General features: G+C 49.5%; 1 protein-coding gene across 1 annotated transcript in view; it reads left to right on the forward strand.

Moving 5' to 3' along the window:
- The window catches only part of LOC110530726 (EEIG family member 2), a 37,319-nt gene extending 22,144 nt beyond the window's left edge, over positions 1-15,175 (forward strand). Inside the window, exons 7-11 of the mRNA XM_036986406.2 lie at positions 3,052-3,147; positions 3,326-3,563; positions 3,970-4,106; positions 11,868-11,931; positions 12,332-15,175. Coding sequence (XP_036842301.1) covers positions 3,052-3,147; positions 3,326-3,563; positions 3,970-4,106; positions 11,868-11,931; positions 12,332-12,374 — 578 coding nt within the window. The 3' untranslated portion in view covers positions 12,375-15,175. The remainder of the gene's footprint in view (positions 1-3,051; positions 3,148-3,325; positions 3,564-3,969; positions 4,107-11,867; positions 11,932-12,331) is intronic.
- Positions 15,176-18,942: the final 3,767 nt, after the last annotated feature.

Below are 18,942 nucleotides of genomic sequence, written 5' to 3' on the forward strand. Positions count from 1 at the left end.
ACCAGGTACACACCCACACCCTGCCTCCCCATACCAGGTACACACCCACACCCTGCCTCCCCATACCAGGTACACAGCCGCACCCTGCCTCCCCATACCAGGTACACACCCACACACCCTGCCTCCCCATACCAGGTACACAGCCACACCCTGCCTCCCCATACCAGGTACACAGCCACACCCTGCCTCCCCATACCAGGTACACTGCCACACCCTGCCTCCCCATACCAGGTACACACCCACACCCTGCCTCCTCATACCAGGTACACACACACACACACACACACACACCCTGCCTCCCCATACCAGGTACACACACACACACCCTGCCTTCTCATACCAGGTACACACACACACACACACACACACACACACACACACACACACACACACACACACACACACACACACACACACACACACACCCTGCCTCCCCATACCAGGTACACACACACACACACACACCCGGCCTCCCCATACCAAGTACACAGCCACACCCTGCCTCCCCATACCAGGTACACAGCCACACCCGGCCTCCCCATACCAAGTACACAGCCACACCCTGCCTCCCCATACCAGGTACACAGCCACACCCTGCCTCCCCATACCAGGTACACAGCCGCACCCTGCCTCCCCATACCAGGTACACAGCCACACACACACACCCTGCCTCCCCATACCAGGTACACACCCACACCCTGCCTCCCCATACCAGGTACACAGCCACACCCTGCCTCCCCATACCAGGTACACACCCACACCCTGCCTCCCCATACCAGGTACACACCCACACCCTGCCTCCCCATACCAGGTACACACCCACACACCCTGCCTCCCCATACCAGGTACACAGCCACACCCTGTCTCCCCATACCAGGTACACAGCCGCACCCTGCCTCCCCATACCAGGTACACACCCACACACCCTGCCTCCCCATACCAGGTACACAGCCACACCCTGCCTCCCCATACCAGGTACACAGCCACACCCTGCCTCCCCATACCAGGTACACACCCACACCCTGCCTCCCCATACCAAGTACACAGCCACACCCTGCCTCCCCATACCAGGTACACACACACACACCCTGCCTCCTCATACCAGGTACACACCCACACCCTGCCTCCCCATACCAGGTACACACCCACACCCTGCCTCCCTATACCAGGTACACACACACCCTGCCTCCCTATACCAGGTACACACACACCCTGCCTCCCTATACCAGGTACACACACACACACCCTGCCTCCCCATACCAGGTACACACACACCCTGCTTCCCCATACCAGGTACACACCCACACACCCTGCCTCCCCATACCAGGTACACACACACCCTACCTCCCCATACCAGGTACACACACACCCTGCTTCCCCATACCAGGTACACACACACCCTACCTCCCCATACCAGGTACACACACACCCTACCTCCCCATACCAGGTACACACACACCCTGCTTCCCCATACCAGGTACACACACACCCTACCTCCCCATACCAGGTACACACCCACACACCCTGCCTCCCCATACCAGGTACACACACACCCTGCCTCCCCATACCAGGTACACACACACCCTGCCTCCCCATACCAGGTACACACACACCCTGCTTCCCCATACCAGGTACACACCCACACACCCTGCCTCCCCATACCAGGTACACACACACCCTGCCTCCCCATACCAGGTACACACACACCCTACCTCCCCATACCAGGTACACACACACACACCCTGCCTCCTCATACCAGGTACACACACACACACACACACACACACCCTGCCTCCCCATACCAGGTACACACACACACACCCTGCCTTCTCATACCAGGTACACACACACACACACACACACACACACACACACACACACACACACACACACCCTGCCTCCCCATACCAGGTACACACACACACACACACACCCGGCCTCCCCATACCAAGTACACAGCCACACCCTGCCTCCCCATACCAGGTACACAGCCACACCCGGCCTCCCCATACCAAGTACACAGCCACACCCTGCCTCCCCATACCAGGTACACAGCCACACCCTGCCTCCCCATACCAGGTACACAGCCGCACCCTGCCTCCCCATACCAGGTACACAGCCACACACACACACACACACACACCCTGCCTCCCCATACCAGGTACACACCCACACCCTGCCTCCCCATACCAGGTACACAGCCACACCCTGCCTCCCCATACCAGGTACACACCCACACCCTGCCTCCCCATACCAGGTACACACCCACACCCTGCCTCCCCATACCAGGTACACACCCACACACCCTGCCTCCCCATACCAGGTACACAGCCACACCCTGTCTCCCCATACCAGGTACACAGCCGCACCCTGCCTCCCCATACCAGGTACACACCCACACACCCTGCCTCCCCATACCAGGTACACAGCCACACCCTGCCTCCCCATACCAGGTACACAGCCACACCCTGCCTCCCCATACCAGGTACACACCCACACCCTGCCTCCCCATACCAGGTACACAGCCACACCCTGCCTCCCCATACCAGGTACACACCCACACACCCTGCCTCCCCATACCAGGTACACACACACCCTGCCTCCCTATACCAGGTACACACACACCCTGCCTCCCTATACCAGGTACACACACACACACCCTGCCTCCCCATACCAGGTACACACACACACACCCTGCCTCCCCATACCAGGTACACACACACACACCCTGCCTCCCAATACCAGGTACACACACATACCCCACCTCTGGGTACCAGGAAAACACACACACACACACACCACACCCTGTCTCCTCGTACACACACACCCTGTCTCCCCATACACACACACCCTGTCTCCCCATACACACACAGCCTGCCTCTGCGTACCAGGAACACTCACCCAAACACTCACAGCTCTGGACACTTTTGAATTGATTTACAGCAGTATGGCAGGATTGAACCTTGTTATTCATTAATCATTAGTGCTAATGTTGTGCTGATGTTGTGTCAATGTTGTGCTGACGTTGTGCTGCTATCCCCTCCTGCTCAGAGCCCCCAGGGAAGTGTGTGTCTGTTCCTGATGAGCCGAGAGCATCTGGCCACTCTAGAACATCCAGCTATGCCAGCCAACAGTCCAAAGTGTCAGGTATCTAAACACCACGTCTGAACCAGATATTACAAAAGGCAACAATCTATTATCAATTAAATAAGATTATGAATAGTATGCTTGCCCTCAGAGTTATCTTTGTGGTTGTGAAATCTGTCTCCATTAAGTGTCTGCCACTGTCGTGTGGAGTGTAACATTGCCTACTCGTTCCCCATAGGCTATAGCTCAGGTCACTCACGTTCCTCCAGCCTATCAGAGCTCACACACAAGAGGAACCCCTCAGCGGGCTCCGCCTCCACAGGCATCGGCAGTATTCCTGAACCCAGCGTGGACCGGGGGGCTGAGAGGGAGGCCCGCTCTACACCTCCTGTCTCTGTCATCTGTTCCTGCTCCCCCGTGCCTGAACACCCCCTCACCCCCGCAAAGAGCTCTGCCTCCTCAGAGAGACTCAGCAGGTAATATCTACACACTTACTCACCTCTGACCTTTCAACCTGAACACCCACCCCCCCCCCCCCCCCCCCCCCCCACCCCACTCTGCCTCCTCAGAGAGACTCAGCAGGTAATATCTACATACTCACTCACCTCTGACCTTTCAACCTGAACCCCCCCCCCTTCTTTCTTTCTCACGTGTGTGTGTGCATGTGTGTGTATATACATGGTGTGTGTGTGTATATACATGGTGTGTGTGTGTATATACATGGTGTGTGTGTGTATATACATGGTGTGTGTGTGTATATACATGGTGTGTGTGTGTATATACATGGTGTGTGTGTGTGTATATACATGGTGTGTGTGTGTGTGTGTGTGTGTATATACATGGTGTGTGTACATACGTTGTGTGTGTGTGTGTGTGTCTCAGGCATCCAGTGAAGCAGAGCTCGGTGGAGTGTCAGCTGAAGAGGGTAGACGCCACACGGGTAGACGCTGACGACATCGTGGAGAAGATCCTCCAGAGCCAGGACTTCAGCCACGGCCTGCTGGACTCCAGCGCTGAGGGTACGCTCACCATGCTAGATGTTAGCTCAATGTTCAGGGCTAGACTTTACCCAGCTCAGACACTTAGACTAGCTCAGAGGGCTAGACTTTACCCAGCTCAGACTCTTAGACTAGCTCAGAGGGCTAGACTTTACCCAGCTCAGACACTTAGACTAGCTCAGAGGACTAGACTTTACCCAGCTCAGACACTTAGACTAGCTCAGAGGACTAGACTTTACCCAGCTCAGACACTTAGACTAGCTCAGAGGACTAGACTTTACCCAGCTCAGACACTTAGACTAGCTCAGAGGGCTAGACTTTACCCAGCTCAGACACTTAGACTAGCTCAGAGCACTAGACTTTACCCAGCTCAGACACTTAGACTAGCTCAGAGGGCTAGACTTTACCCAGCTCAGACACTTTACCCAGCTCAGACACTTAGACTAGCTCAGAGGGTTAGACTTTACCCAGCTCAGACTCTTAGACTAGCTCAGAGGGCTAGACTTTACCCAGCTCAGACACTTAGACTAGCTCAGAGGACTAGACTTTACCCAGCTCAGACACTTAGACTAGCTCAGAGGACTAGACTTTACCCAGCTCAGACACTTAGACTAGCTCAGAGGACTAGACTTTACCCAGCTCAGACACTTAGACTAGCTCAGAGGGCTAGACTTTACCCAGCTCAGACACTTAGACTAGCTCAGAGCACTAGACTTTACCCAGCTCAGACACTTAGACTAGCTCAGAGGGCTAGACTTTACCCAGCTCAGACACTTTACCCAGCTCAGACACTTAGACTAGCTCAGAGGGTTAGACTTTACCCAGCTCAGACACTTAGACTAGCTCAGAGGACTAGACTTTACCCAGCTCAGACACTTAGACTAGCTCAGAGGACTAGACTTTACCCAGCTCAGACACTTAGACTAGCTCAGAGGACTAGACTTTACCCAGCTCAGACACTTAGACTAGCTCAGAGGACTAGACTTTACCCAGCTCAGACACTTAGACTAGCTCAGAGGACTAGACTTTACCCAGCTCAGACACTTAGACTAGCTCAGAGGACTAGACTTTACCCAGCTCAGACACTTAGACTAGCTCAGAGGACTAGGCTTTACCCAGCTCAGACACTTAGACTAGCTCAGAGGGCTAGACTTTACCCAGCTCAGACACTTAGACTAGCTCAGAGGGTTAGACTTTACCCAGCTCAGACACTTAGACTAGCTCAGAGGACTAGACTTTACCCAGCTCAGACACTTAGACTAGCTCAGAGGACTAGACTTTACCCAGCTCAGACACTTAGACTAGCTCAGAGCACTAGACTTTACCCAGCTCAGACACTTAGACTAGCTCAGAGCACTAGACTTTACCCAGCTCAGACACTTAGACTAGCTCAGAGCACTAGACTTTACCCAGCTCAGACACTTAGACTAGCTCAGAGCACTAGACTTTACCCAGCTCTCTTTCTTCAGAGACTGCAGCCAAGATTTAGTGGAGTCTATTGTAGAGGAAACTGTTTCCATGGATACTAGCAGGAATATAGGCCATAGTGGAGAGAGAGTTTAGTATGTGAGAGATGACTCCTGGCAGAGCTCTGCATACACCAGTCACATCAGACAGACTCTACTGTCCTGTACACATCACAAGTTATGGTTACTTTCTTCTGCTTTTTTAAATGTATTTTTATTTCACCTTTATTTAACCAGGTAGGCCAGATCACCTTTATTTAACCAGGTAGGCTAGTTGAGAACAAGTTCTCATTTGCAACTGCGACCTGGCCAAGATAAAGCAAAGCAGTGTGACACAGACAACAACACAGAGTTACACATGGAGTAAACAATAAACAAGCCAATAACACAAACAGGTCAATGACACAGTAGAGAAAAGAAAGTCTATATACAGTGTGTGCAAAAGACATGAGGAGGTAGGCAATAAATAGGCCATAGGAGCGAATAATTACAATTTAGCAGATTAACACTGGAGTGATAAATGAGCAGATGATGATGTGCAAGTAGAGATACTGGTGTGCAAAAGAGCAGAAAAGTAAATAAAAACAGTATGGGGATGAGGTAGGTAGATTGGGTGGGCTATTTACAGATGGACTATGTACAGCTGCAGCGATCGGTTAGCTGCTCAGATAGCTGATGTTTAAAGTTGGTGAGGGAAATAAAGTCTCCAACTTCAGCGATTTTTGCAATTCTTTCCAGTCACTGGCAGCAGAAAACTGGAAGGAAAGGCGGGCCAAATGAGGTGTTGGCTTTGGGGATGATCAGTGAGATATACCTGCTGGAACGTGTGCTACGGGTGGGTGTTGTTATCGTGACCAGTGAACTGAGATAAGGCGGAGCATTACCTAGACTTATAGATGACCTGAAGCCAGTGGGTCTGGTGACGAATATGTAGCAAGGGCCAGCCAACTAGGTTATACAGGTCCCCGTGGTGGCTGGTATAAGGTGATTTGGCAAAAACGGATGGCACTGTGATAGACTGCCTCCAGTTTGCTGAGTGTTGGAAGCTATTTTGAAGATGACATCGCCGAAGTCGAGGATCAGTAGGATAGTTAGTTTTACTAGGGTAAGTTTGGCGGCGTGAGTGAAGGAGGCTTTGTTGCGAAATAGAAAGCCGATTCTAGATTTGATTTGGATTGGAGATGTTTAATATGAGTCTGGAAGGGCTCTAATGGACTCTAAAGGTACCTAATGGACTTTTTGATTAGCTATTTCAGTTGACTCGTTTTTTCAAAGCCCCTTAACTCCCTGTCCCTCTCACAGTAAAGCCACTCCACTCCCTGTCTCTCTCACAGTAAAGCCCCTCCACTCCCTGTCTCTCTCACGGTAAATCCCCTCCACTCCCTGTCTCTCTCACAGTAAAGCCTCTCCACTCCCTGCCTCTCTCACAGTAAAGCCTCTCCACTCCCTGTCTCTCTCACGGTAAAGCCCCTCCACTCCCTGTCTCTCTCACGGTAAATCCCCTCCACTCCCTGTCTCTCTCACAGTAAAGCCTCTCCACTCCCTGTCTCTCTCACAGTAAAGCCTCTCCACTCCCTGCCTCTCTCACAGTAAAGCCTCTCCACTCCCTCTCTCTCTCACAGTAAAGCCTCTCCACTCCCTCTCTCTCTCACGGTAAAGCCCCTCCACTCCCTGTCTCTCTCACGGTAAAGCCCCTCCACTCCCTGTCTCTCTCACGGTAAATCCCCTCCACTCCCTGTCTCTCTCACAGTAAAGCCTCTCCACTCCCTGTCTCTCTCACAGTAAAGCCTCTCCACTCCCTGTCTCTCTCACAGTAAAGCCTCTCCACTCCCTGCCTCTCTCACAGTAAAGCCTCTCCACTCCCTCTCTCTCTCACGGTAAAGCCTCTCCACTCCCTGTCTCCCACAGTAAAGCCCCTCCACTCCCTGTCTCCCACAGTAAATCCCCTCCACTCCCTGTCTCTCTCACGGTAAATCCCCTCCACTCCCTGTCTCTCTCACAGTAAAGCCTCTCCACTCCCTGCCTCTCTCACAGTAAAGCCTCTCCACTCCCTGTCTCTCTCACGGTAAAGCCCCTCCACTCCCTGTCTCTCTCACGGTAAATCCCCTCCACTCCCTGTCTCTCTCACAGTAAAGCCTCTCCACTCCCTGTCTCTCTCACAGTAAAGCCTCTCCACTCCCTGCCTCTCTCACAGTAAAGCCTCTCCAATCCCTCTCTCTCTCACGGTAAAGCCTCTCCACTCCCTCTCTCTCTCACGGTAAAGCCCCTCCACTCCCTGTCTCTCTCACGGTAAAGCCCCTCCACTCCCTGTCTCTCTCACGGTAAATCCCCTCCACTCCCTGTCTCTCTCACAGTAAAGCCTCTCCACTCCCTGTCTCTCTCACAGTAAAGCCTCTCCACTACCTGCCTTTCTCACAGTAAAGCCTCTCCACTCCCTCTCTCTCTCACGGTAAAGCCCCTCCACTCCCTGTCTCTCTCACAGTAAAGCCTCTCCACTCCCAGTCTCTCTCACGGTAAAGCCCCTCCACTCCCTGTCTCTCTCACAGTAAAGCCTCCACTCCTTGTCTCTCTCACAGTAAAGCCCCTCCACTCCCTGTCTCTCTCACAGTAAAGCCCCTCCACTCCCTGTCTCCCACAGTAAAGCCCCTCCACTCCCTGTCTCCCACAGTAAAGCCTCTCCACTCCCTGTCTCCCACAGTAAAGCCCCTCCACTCCCTGTCTCTCCCACAGTAAAGCCCCTCCACTCCCTGTCTCTCTCACAGTAAAGTCTCTCCACTCCCTGTCTCTCTCACAGTAAAGCCCCTCCACTCCCTGTCTCTCTCACAGTAAAGCCCCTCCACTCCCTGTCTCTCTCACAGTAAAGCCCCTCCACTCCCTGTCTCCCACAGTAAAGCCCCTCCACTCCCTGTCTCCCACAGTAAAGCCTCTCCACTCCCTGTCTCCCACAGTAAAGCCTCTCCACTCCCTGTCTCCCACAGTAAAGCCCCTCCACTCCCTGTCTCTCCCACAGTAAAGCCCCTCCACTCCCTGTCTCTCTCACGGTAAAGCCCCTCCACTCCCTGTCTCTCTCACAGTAAAGCCCCTCCACTCCCTGTCTCTCTCACAGTAAAGCCCCTCCACTCCCTGTCTCCCACAGTAAAGCCCCTCCACTCCCTGTCTCTCTCACAGTAAAGCCCCTCCACTCCCTGTCTCTCTCACAGTAAAGCCCCTCCACTCCCTGTCTCCCACAGTAAAGCCCCTCCACTCCCTGTCTCCCACAGTAAAGCCCCTCCACTCCCTGTCTCCCACAGTAAAGCCTCTCCACTCCCTGTCTCCCACAGTAAAGCCTCTCCACTCCCTGTCTCCCACAGTAAAGCCCCTCCACTCCCTGTCTCTCCCACAGTAAAGCCCCTCCACTCCCTGTCTCCCACAGTAAAGCCCCTCCACTCCCTGTCTCCCACAGTAAAGCCCCTCCACTCCCTGTCTCCCACAGTAAAGCCCCTCCACTCCCTGTCTCCCACAGTAAAGCCCCTCCACTCCCTGTCTCTCCCACAGTAAATCCCCTCCACTCCCTGTCTCTCTCACAGTAAAGCCTCTCCACGCACTGTCTCTCTCACAGTAAAGCCTCTTCACTCCCTGCCTCTCTCACAGTAAAGCCTCTCCACTCCCTCTCTCTCTCACGGTAAAGCCCCTCCACTCCCTGTCTCTCTCACAGTAAAGCCTCTCCACTCCCAGTCTCTCTCACGGTAAAGCCCCTCCACTCCCTGTCTCACTCACAGTAAAGCCCCTCCACTCCCTGTCTCTCTCACAGTAAAGCCTCTCCACTCCCTGTCTCTCTCACAGTAAAGCCCCTCCACTCCCTGTCTCTCTCACAGTAAAGCCCCTCCACTCCCTGTCTCCCACAGTAAAGCCCCTCCACTCCCTGTCTCTCTCACAGTAAAGCCCCTCCACTCCCTGTCTCCCACATTAAAGTCCCTCCACTCCCTGTCTCCCACAGTAAAGCCCCTCCACTCCCTGTCTCCCACAGTAAATCCCCTCCACTCCCTGTCTCTCTCACAGTAAAGCCTCTCCACTCCCTGTCTCTCTCACAGTAAAGCCTCTCCACTCCCTGCCTCTCTCACAGTAAAGCCTCTCCACTCCCTCTCTCTCTCACGGTAAAGCCCCTCCACTCCCTGTCTCTCTCACAGTAAAGCCTCTCCACTCCCAGTCTCTCTCACGGTAAAGCCCCTCCACTCCATGTCTCACTCACAGTAAAGCCCCTCCACTCCCTGTCTCTCTCACAGTAAAGCCTCTCCACTCCCTGTCTCTCTCACAGTAAAGCCCCTCCACTCCCTGTCTCTCTCACAGTAAAGCCCCTCCACTCCCTGTCTCCCACAGTAAAGCCCCTCCACTCCCTGTCTCTCTCACAGTAAAGCCCCTCCACTCCCTGTCTCCCACAGTAAAGCCTCTCCACTCCCTGTCTCCCACAGTAAAGCCTCTCCACTCCCTGTCTCCCACAGTAAAGCCTCTCCACTCCCTGTCTCCCACAGTAAAGCCCTTCCACTCCCTGTCTCCCACAGTAAAGCCTCTCCACTCCCTGTCTCCCACAGTAAAGCCCCTCCACTCCCTGTCTCTCCCACAGTAAAGCCCCTCCACTCCCTGTCTCTCTCACGGTAAAGCCCCTCCACTCCCCGTCTCTCTCACGGTAAAGCCCCTCCACTCCCTGTCTCTCTCACAGTAAAGCCCCTCCACTCCATGTCTCTCTCACAGTAAAGCCCCTCCACTCCCTGTCTCCCACAGTAAAGCCCCTCCACTCCCTGTCTCCCACAGTAAAGCCTCTCCACTCCCTGTCTCCCACAGTAAAGCCTCTCCACTCCCTGTCTCCCACAGTAAAGCCCCTCCACTCCCTATCTCTCCCACAGTAAAGCCCCTCCACTCCCTGTCTCCCACAGTAAAGCCCCTCCACTCACTGTCTCCCACAGTAAAGCCCCTCCACTCCCTGTCTCCCACAGTAAAGCCCCTCCACTCCCTGTCTCTCTCACGGTAAAGCCCCTCCACTCCCTGTCTCTCTCACGGTAAAGCCCCTCCACTCCCTGTCTCTCTCACGGTAAAGCAAATCAAATGTTATTAGTCACATGCGCCGAATACAACAGGTATTTAACCGTCTCTCCACCTGACAGTGAAATGCTGACTTATGAGCCCCTAACCAACAATGCAGTTTTAAAAAATACGGATAAGAATAAGAAATAAAAGCAACAAGTAATTAAAGAGCAGCAGTAAAATAACAGTAGCGAGACTCTATACAGGGGGGTACTGGTACAGAGTCAATGTGTGGGGGCACCGGTTAGTTGAGGTAATATGTACATGTAGGTAGAGTTATTAAAGTGACTTTACATAGATGATAACAACAGAGAGAAGCGGCAGTGTAAAAGAGGGGGGGGGGGGGCAATGCAAATAGTCTGGGTAGCCATTTGATTAGATGTTCAGGAGTCTTATGGCTTGGGGGTAGAAGCTGTTTAGAGGCCTCTTGGACCTAGACTTGGCGCTCCGGTACTGCTTGCCGTGGGGTAGCAGAGAGAACAGTCTGTGACTAGGGTGGCTGAAGTCTGACAATTTTTGGGGCCTTCCTCTGACACCGCCTGATATAGAGGTCCTGGATGGCAGGAAGCTTGGCCCCAGGGATGTACTGGGCCGTTCGCACTACCATCTGTAGTGCCTTGTGTTCGGAGGCCGAGCAGTTGCCATGCCTGTCTCTCTCACGGTATAGCCCCTCCGCTCCCTGTCTCTCTCACAGTAAAGCCCCTCCACTCCCTGTCTCACTCACAGTAAAGCCCCTCCACTCCCTGTCTCTCTCACGGTAAAGCCCCTCCACTCCCTGTCTCACTCACAGTAAAGCCCCTCCACTCCCTGTCTCTCTCACGGTAAAGCCCCTCCACTCCCTGTCTCACTCACAGTAAAGCCCCTCCACTCCCTGTCTCACTCACAGTAAAGCCCCTCCACTCTCTGTCTCACTCACAGTAAAGCCCCTCCACTCCCTGTCTCACTCACAGTAAAGCCCCTCCACTCCCTGTCTCTCTCACGGTAAAGCCCCTCCACTCCCTGTCTCACTCACAGTAAAGCCCCTCCACTCCCTGTCTCACTCACAGTAAAGCCCCTCCACTCTCTGTCTCACTGACAGTAAAGCCCCTCCACTCCCTGTCTCTCTCACGGTAAAGCCCCTCCACTCCCTGTCTCTCTCACACTAAAGAATGCTTGTCAATAACCACTTATTTTTAGATGGCTAAGCAAATAACCACAGGCCATTTTGGCAGCGTGGCGACCTTGCGTTGATTGACAGTATCTTGTTTGTGCGTTACAGAGGAGGGGCTCAGGCTGTTTGTTGGTCCTGGTGGAAGCACAGCGCTGGGAAGCCAACACACCAGGTGGGTGACATTATTACCTAATGCATCAGAAAGTGGGTGACACCATAGAGATAGAATGACTACAAAGGGACACACAACAGCAGGCACTCCTAGCAACAATCACTGTCACTGAATCACGGATAACATTTAAAGGGATAGGGCATAATTTTGTCAATTAACTATCTACCTCTAACTTCCTTCATACTGGACGCAGACAAAAATCATGTATCCATTAAGTAGATAAAATACTTAATTGTCAAAATCTTGCACTGTCCCTTTAATGCACAAGGGCCAATCGATAGAATATATGATTAATAGAATGTGATTGTTTGTTGTGAAGTGTTTTTCAGTAACACCCTTTCACTTGTTTGGTGTGAGTTGTTGCTGGTTAGATAATAACGTGTGTGACGTTCTCTTTCAGGGTTGGCGCGGGGCCCTACGAGCAGGTGGTGATCAGACGCTAGCCCCCTGGGAGTGGATGTGTCTCATAAGGTGCCAGAACACCACAAAGTCTGACAGAGGGAAATAGTTCTCACCTCTATGCAGGACAAACATTTTGTTCCAATGGGAGTCCAGGTCTGAGGTGTAGAACCTGTGTAAGCCTGCTCCCCTAGTGTTGAAGCCAGGAGGTGACCTGAAGTTCATGATTACAACTTGTTCAATAACTTTCAGAAGAAAGAGGATATATTGATATATATACACACACTGTGCAGTAAGAAAGTATTGAGACCCCTTGATTCTTTCCACATTTTGTTACAGTCTTATTCTAAAATGGATTATATATATATATATATATTCAATCTAAACACAATACCCCATAATGACAAAGAAAAAACAAATTTTCGACATTTATTAAAAGTGGAAATATCACATTTACATAAGTATTCAGACCCTTTACTCAGTACTGTGTTGAAGCACATTTGGCAGCGATTACAGCCCTGAGTCTTCTTGGGTTTGACGCTACAAGCTTGGCGCTCCTGTATTTGGGGAGTTTCTCCCATTCTTCTCTGCAGATCCTCTCAAGCTCTGTCAGGTTGGATGGGGAGCATCGCTGCACAGCTATTTTCAGGTCTCTCCAGAGATGTTCGATCGGGTTAAAGTGTGGGTTCTGGCTGGGCCACTCAAGGACATTCAGATACTTGTCCTAAAGCCACTCCTGCGTTGTCTTGGCTGTGTGCTTTGAGTTGTTGTCCTTTTGGAAGTTGAACCTTCACCCCAGTCTGAGGTCCTGAGCGCTCTGGAGCAGGTTTTCATCAAGGATCTCTTTGTACTTTTCTCCGTTAATCTTTTCCTCGATCCTGACTAGTCTCCCAGTCCCTGCCACTGAAAAACATCCCCACAGCATGATGCTGCCACCAACATGCGTCACCGTAGGGATGATGCAAGGTTTCTTCCATTCAGGCCAAAGACTTCAATCTTGGTTTCATCAGACCGGAGAACCTTGTTTATCATGGTCTGAGAGTCCTTTAGGTGCCTTTAGGCAAACTCCAAGTGGGTAGACATGTGCCGTTTACTGAGAAGTGGTTTCCATCTGGCCACTCTACCATAAAAGCCTGATTGGTTGAGTGCTGCAGAGATGGTTGTCCTTCTGGAAGTTTCTCCCATCTCCACAGAGGAACTGGAGCTCTTTCAGAGTGACCTTTGGGTTCTTGTTCACCTCCCAAACCTTCTCCCCCGACCCTTCTCCCCCGAAGTGGCCAGCTCTAGGAAGAGTCTTGGTGGTTCCAATCTTCTTCCATTTAATAATGAAGGAGGCCACTGTGTTCTTGGGGACCTTCAATGCTGCAGAAATATTTTGGTACCTTTCCCCAGATCTGTGCCACGACACAATCCTGTCTCTGAGCTCTGTGGACAATTCCTTCGACTTCATGGCTTGGTTTTTGCTCTGACGTGCACTGTCAACTGTGGAACCTTATATAGACAGGTGTGTGCCTTTCCACATCATAAAAAATAAAAAAAAATATTAGAATAAGGCTGCAACGTAACAAAATGTGGAAAAAGGGAAGGGGTCTGAATACTTTCCGAATGCACTGTATATATTGAGTACTGTTGGAATTAAACTGTGCAGAGTGGTATAATGTTCTCTACCCAGAGAGGCTAAACTTTCAATTCTGCAGTACTTCTGTTCAATGAAGACTTCTTGTTATACAAGTAGGAGAATGCTCAGCTCTTACAACAAAAAGGGCTTGTTGTTTTTTTAAATGTTTTTTTAGTCCTTCCAAATGGTTCTAGGTTACTCTGGGAGGTATTTTGTAATTGACTGTTTTATTGTTTGGTATGTTGCTGCTTGATATGTTCACTGTGTAAAATGTGTAGTATTTCACACACACAGGTGTTTTAACTGACAAAGTGTGGCAATGAGCTGGTTTCATTTTCCACAAGGACCTTAAAACTGACTAAAGAACTATACGCAGACAGCTTGCCTGACGTCACCGACCTACAGGTGCCCTACTCTGTCAAATGAACAAAGATGAACTGGCATATCTGTTTAGCTATACATGGAGGCCCAAGAGGCAAGCACATCATTAGCTCAAGAACATTATTAAGATTCTATGAGCAGAGAAATGATATAAGTGCCAGATGGGGTTGCCTCTTGGCTCCTTACGATGAAGTAATGAAAGGAGGAGAAAGCAAAGGGAGGAGGAGTGTCAACAGATGGAGGTGAAGAAGATGTCCTTGAAGCTATAGATTAGGGTTAAGGTTTCAAATCCTCAGGAAAAATGGTTATACAGTAAATGTACTATGCTCTATGATCCCAAAACGGACAGTTCAGTTCACACTGTGTTGCTTTGATATACAAAACTGTATTGGGAGAGAAGCCTCCTTGGACAGAAAATGTTTATCTTTTCAGAAAGCTTATTTTCATACAAAAACAGGCACTCCTAGCAACAACTCCTAGTAAGTTTGAGGGAAAACTGATTTAGGGACAGTAAACATGGTTGACGTTTTGAAAGTGGAAAGTGGGGCAAGTACAGCTTCACTCAAGAGAAGATGGAGTCAGTCAAGTACAGCGATCAAACCAAGATGTTAAGAGTCCTGCCAACCATCAACTATCTGCAAGGCCAAACATGACATTTCTATAAATGTTTGTCTTGTTCAGTGCTTTGTTGAAATACTGTTTGTGGAGTTTGTTATATATCCATGATGTAAGTGTTACGTCATTCAACTTCACATTCAGACTAGTTCTTGTGATTGTGTATGTTGATACTCTGCATTTGTCGGTTTTTACTGGTATGAATAAATTAGAGAAAGAATGCTCTTAAAATCAAATGTTATTGGTCACATATACATGGTTAGCAGATGTTAATGGTCACATACACATGGTTAGATGTTAAAGCGAGTGTAGCGAAATGCTTGTGCTTCTAGTTCTGACAACGCAGTAATATCTGACAAGTAATCTAACAAATTCACAACAACTACCTTATACACACAAATGTAAAGGGATGAATAAGAATGGGTACATATATATACAGTGGGGCAAAAAAGTATTTAGTCAGCCAACAATTGTGCAAGTTCTCCCACTTAAAAAGATGAGAGAGGCCTGTAATTTTCATCATAGGTACACTTCAACTATGACAGACAAAATGAGAAGAAAAAAATCCAGAAAATCACATTGTAGGATTTTTTATGAATTTATTTACAAATTATGGTGGAAAATAAGTATTTGGTCAATAACAAAAGTTTATCTCAATACTTTGTTATATACCCTTTGTTGGCAGTGACAGAGGTCAAACGTTTTCTGTAAGTCTTCACAAGGTTTTCACACACTGTTGCTGGTATTTTGGCCCATTCCTCCATGCAGATCTCCTCTAGAGCAGTGATGCTTTGGGGCTGTTGCTGGGCAACACGGACTTTCAACTCCCTCCAAAGATTTTCTATGGGGTTGAGATCTGGAGACTGGCTAGGCCACTTCAGGACCTTGAAATGCTTCTTACGAAGCCACTCCTTCGTTGCCCGGGCGGTGTGGGATTATTGTCATGCTGAAAGACCCAGCCATGTTTCATCTTCAATGCCCTTGCTGATGGAAGGAGGTTTTCACTCAAAATCTCACGATACATGGCCCCATTCATTCTTTCCTTTACACGGATCAGTCGTCCTGGTCCCTTTGCATAAAAACAGCCCCAAAGCATGATGTTTCCACCCCCATGCTTCACAGTAGGTATGGTGTTCTTTGGATGCAACTCAGCATTCTTTGTCCTCCAAACATGACGAGTTGAGTTTTTACCAAAAAGTTATATTTTGGTTTCATCTGACCATATGACATTCTCCCAATCTTCTTCTGGATCATCCAAATGCACTCTAGCAAACTTCAGACGGGCATGGACATGTACTGGCTTAAGCAGGGGGACACGTCTGGCACTGCAGGATTTGAGTCCCTGGCGGCGTAGTGTGTTACTGATGGCAGGCTTTGTTACTTTGGTCCCAGATCTCTGCAGGTCATTCACTAGGTCCCCACGTGTGGTTCTGGGATTTTTGCTCATGATCAAAATGTAATCATTTTGACCCCACGGGGTGAGATCTTGCGTGGTTATCAGTGGTCTTGAATGTCTTCCATTTCCTAATAATTGCTCCCACAGTTGATTTCTTCAAACCAAGCTGCTTACCTATTGCAGATTCAGTCTTCCCAGCCTGGTGCAGGTCTACAATTTTGTTTCTGGTGTCCTTTGACAGCTCTTTGGTCTTGGCCATAGTGGAGTTTGGAGTGTGACTGTTTGAGGTTGTGGACAGGTGTATTTTATACTGATAACAAGTTCAAACAGGTGCCATTAATACAGGTAACGAGTGGTAGACAGAGGAGCCTCTTAAAGAAGAAGTTACAGGTCTGTGAGAGCCAGAAATCTTGCTTGTTTGTAGGTGACCAAATCCTTATTTTCCACCATAATTTGCAAATAAATTCATTAAAAATCCTACAATGTGATTTTCTGGATTTTTTTTTCTTATTTTGTCTGTCATAGTTGAAGTGTACCTATGATGAAAATTACAGGCCTCTCTCATCTTTTTAAGTGGGAGAACTTGCACAATTGGTGGCTGGCTTTTTTCCCCACTGTATGTATAGTTTTTTGTGTGCTCTAGGGCAATGATGTCTAGATAGAATTTGTAGTTGTGGTCCTGGCAACTGAACCTTTTTTGGAACACCATTATTTGTGTCTTACTGAGATTTACTCAGGGCCCAGGTCTGACAATGCCGAAGATCTAGGTGCTGCTGTAGGCCCTCCTTGGTTGTGGTCAGAAGCACCAGATCATTAGCAAACAGTAGACATTTGACTTCAGCTTCTAGTAGGGTGAGCCCGGGTGCTGCAGACTTTTCTAGTGCCCGCGCCAATTCGTTGATATATATGTTGAAGAGGGTGAGGCTTAAGCTGCATCCTTGTCTCACCCCATGGCCCTGTGTATCATGACACTAGGCGAGACCCAAATGCAGACACAGGAGGCAGATTGTTGGAGTTTAAGATGTTTAATAAATCCAAAGGGAATAGGCAAGAGAATGGTCATGGACAGGCAAAAAGGTCATAACCAGATCAGAGTCCAGGAGGTACAGAGTGACAGGCAGGCTGGAGGTCAGGGCAGGCAGAATGGTCAGGCAGGCAGGTACAGAGTCCAGAATAGGCAAGGGTCAAACCCGGGAGGACTAGAAAAAGGAGAAAAGGCAAAGCAGGAAAATGGAGTGGAGGACAGACGAGCCTCTTAAAAAATAAGTTACAGGTCTGTGAGAGCCAGAAATCTTGCTTGTTTGTAGGTGACCAAATACTTATTTCCACCATAATTTGCAAATAAATTCATAAAAAATCCTACAATGTGATTTTCTGGATTTTTTTTCTCATTTCGTCTGTCATAGTTGAAGTGTACCTATGATGAAAATTACAGGCCTCTCCCATCTTTTTAAGTGGGAGAACATGCACAATTGGTGGCTGACTAAATACTTTTTTGCCCCACTGTATGTCTATGTTAGTTATGGCTGCTTAACAGTATGATGGCCTTGAGATAGAAGCTGTTTTTCAGTCTCTCAATCCCAGCTTTGATCCACCTGTACTGACCTCATCTTCTGGATAGTAGTGGAGTGAACAGGCAGTGGATCGGGTGGTTGTTGTCCTTGATGATCTTTTTGGCCTTCCTGTGACATTGGGCGCTGTAGGTGTCCTGGAGGGCAGGCAGTTTGCCCCCGGTGATGCATTGTGCAGACTGTGTTACCGTCTGGAGAGCCTTGCAGTTGAGGGCGGTGCAGTTACCCTACCAGGCCGTGATACAGCCAGACAGAATGCTCTCGATTGTGTATCTGTAAAAATTTGTGAGTGTTTTAGGTGACAAGACTAATTTCTTCAGCCTCCTGACCTCACCTCCTCCCTGTAGACCGTCTCGTCGTTGTTGGTAATCAGGCCTACAACTGTAGTGTCGTCTGCAAACTTGAATATTTGAGTTGGAAGCTTGCATATCCACGCAGTTAGGGGTGAACAGGGAGTACATTAGAGGGCTGAGAACGCACCCTTGTGGGGCCCCAGTGTTGAGGATCAGCAGGGTGGACATTTTGTTTCCTACCTTCACCACCTGGGGGCGGCCCGTCAGAAAGTCCAGGACTCAGGATGTTAAACTTTTAATGACTTTCTTGTTTGTCCAATTCATACCCTTATCGTACTGTTTGTACGTTTATTATGTTGACATCCTACTTTGTTGTTTTTACGGTTATTTCTCTAGACTGATGTTGCAAGTGCAGGTCCCACATTGTTCAATGTCCTAAATGTTGGAAGATTGTTATTTCTATACTGTATCCCAATTCACAAACACACATGCTGTGTTGTTCTGTAAAGTAATAAAACAATACAATTTATTTAAGAAACAACAGCTCTCGCTCAATAGATTTGGATTTTTTTCCCTATCCCCTGCTATACTGTAGCCTACTTTTCCTTCCTGGCAGCTACAAAACCCAAATGTAGTATGTATGTTGTCATGGTGAAAACATGTTTCTTGTTTTCGATACAATAGATATCCTAGTACTTAATTCAGTCCCATGGGATGGGAATATTGATGGATGGATGC

The sequence above is a fragment of the Oncorhynchus mykiss genome, chromosome 8 (assembly GCF_057628025.1).
Source record: "Oncorhynchus mykiss isolate SJ-2025 chromosome 8, ASM5762802v1, whole genome shotgun sequence".
Classification (NCBI taxonomy): Eukaryota; Metazoa; Chordata; class Actinopteri; order Salmoniformes; family Salmonidae; genus Oncorhynchus; species Oncorhynchus mykiss.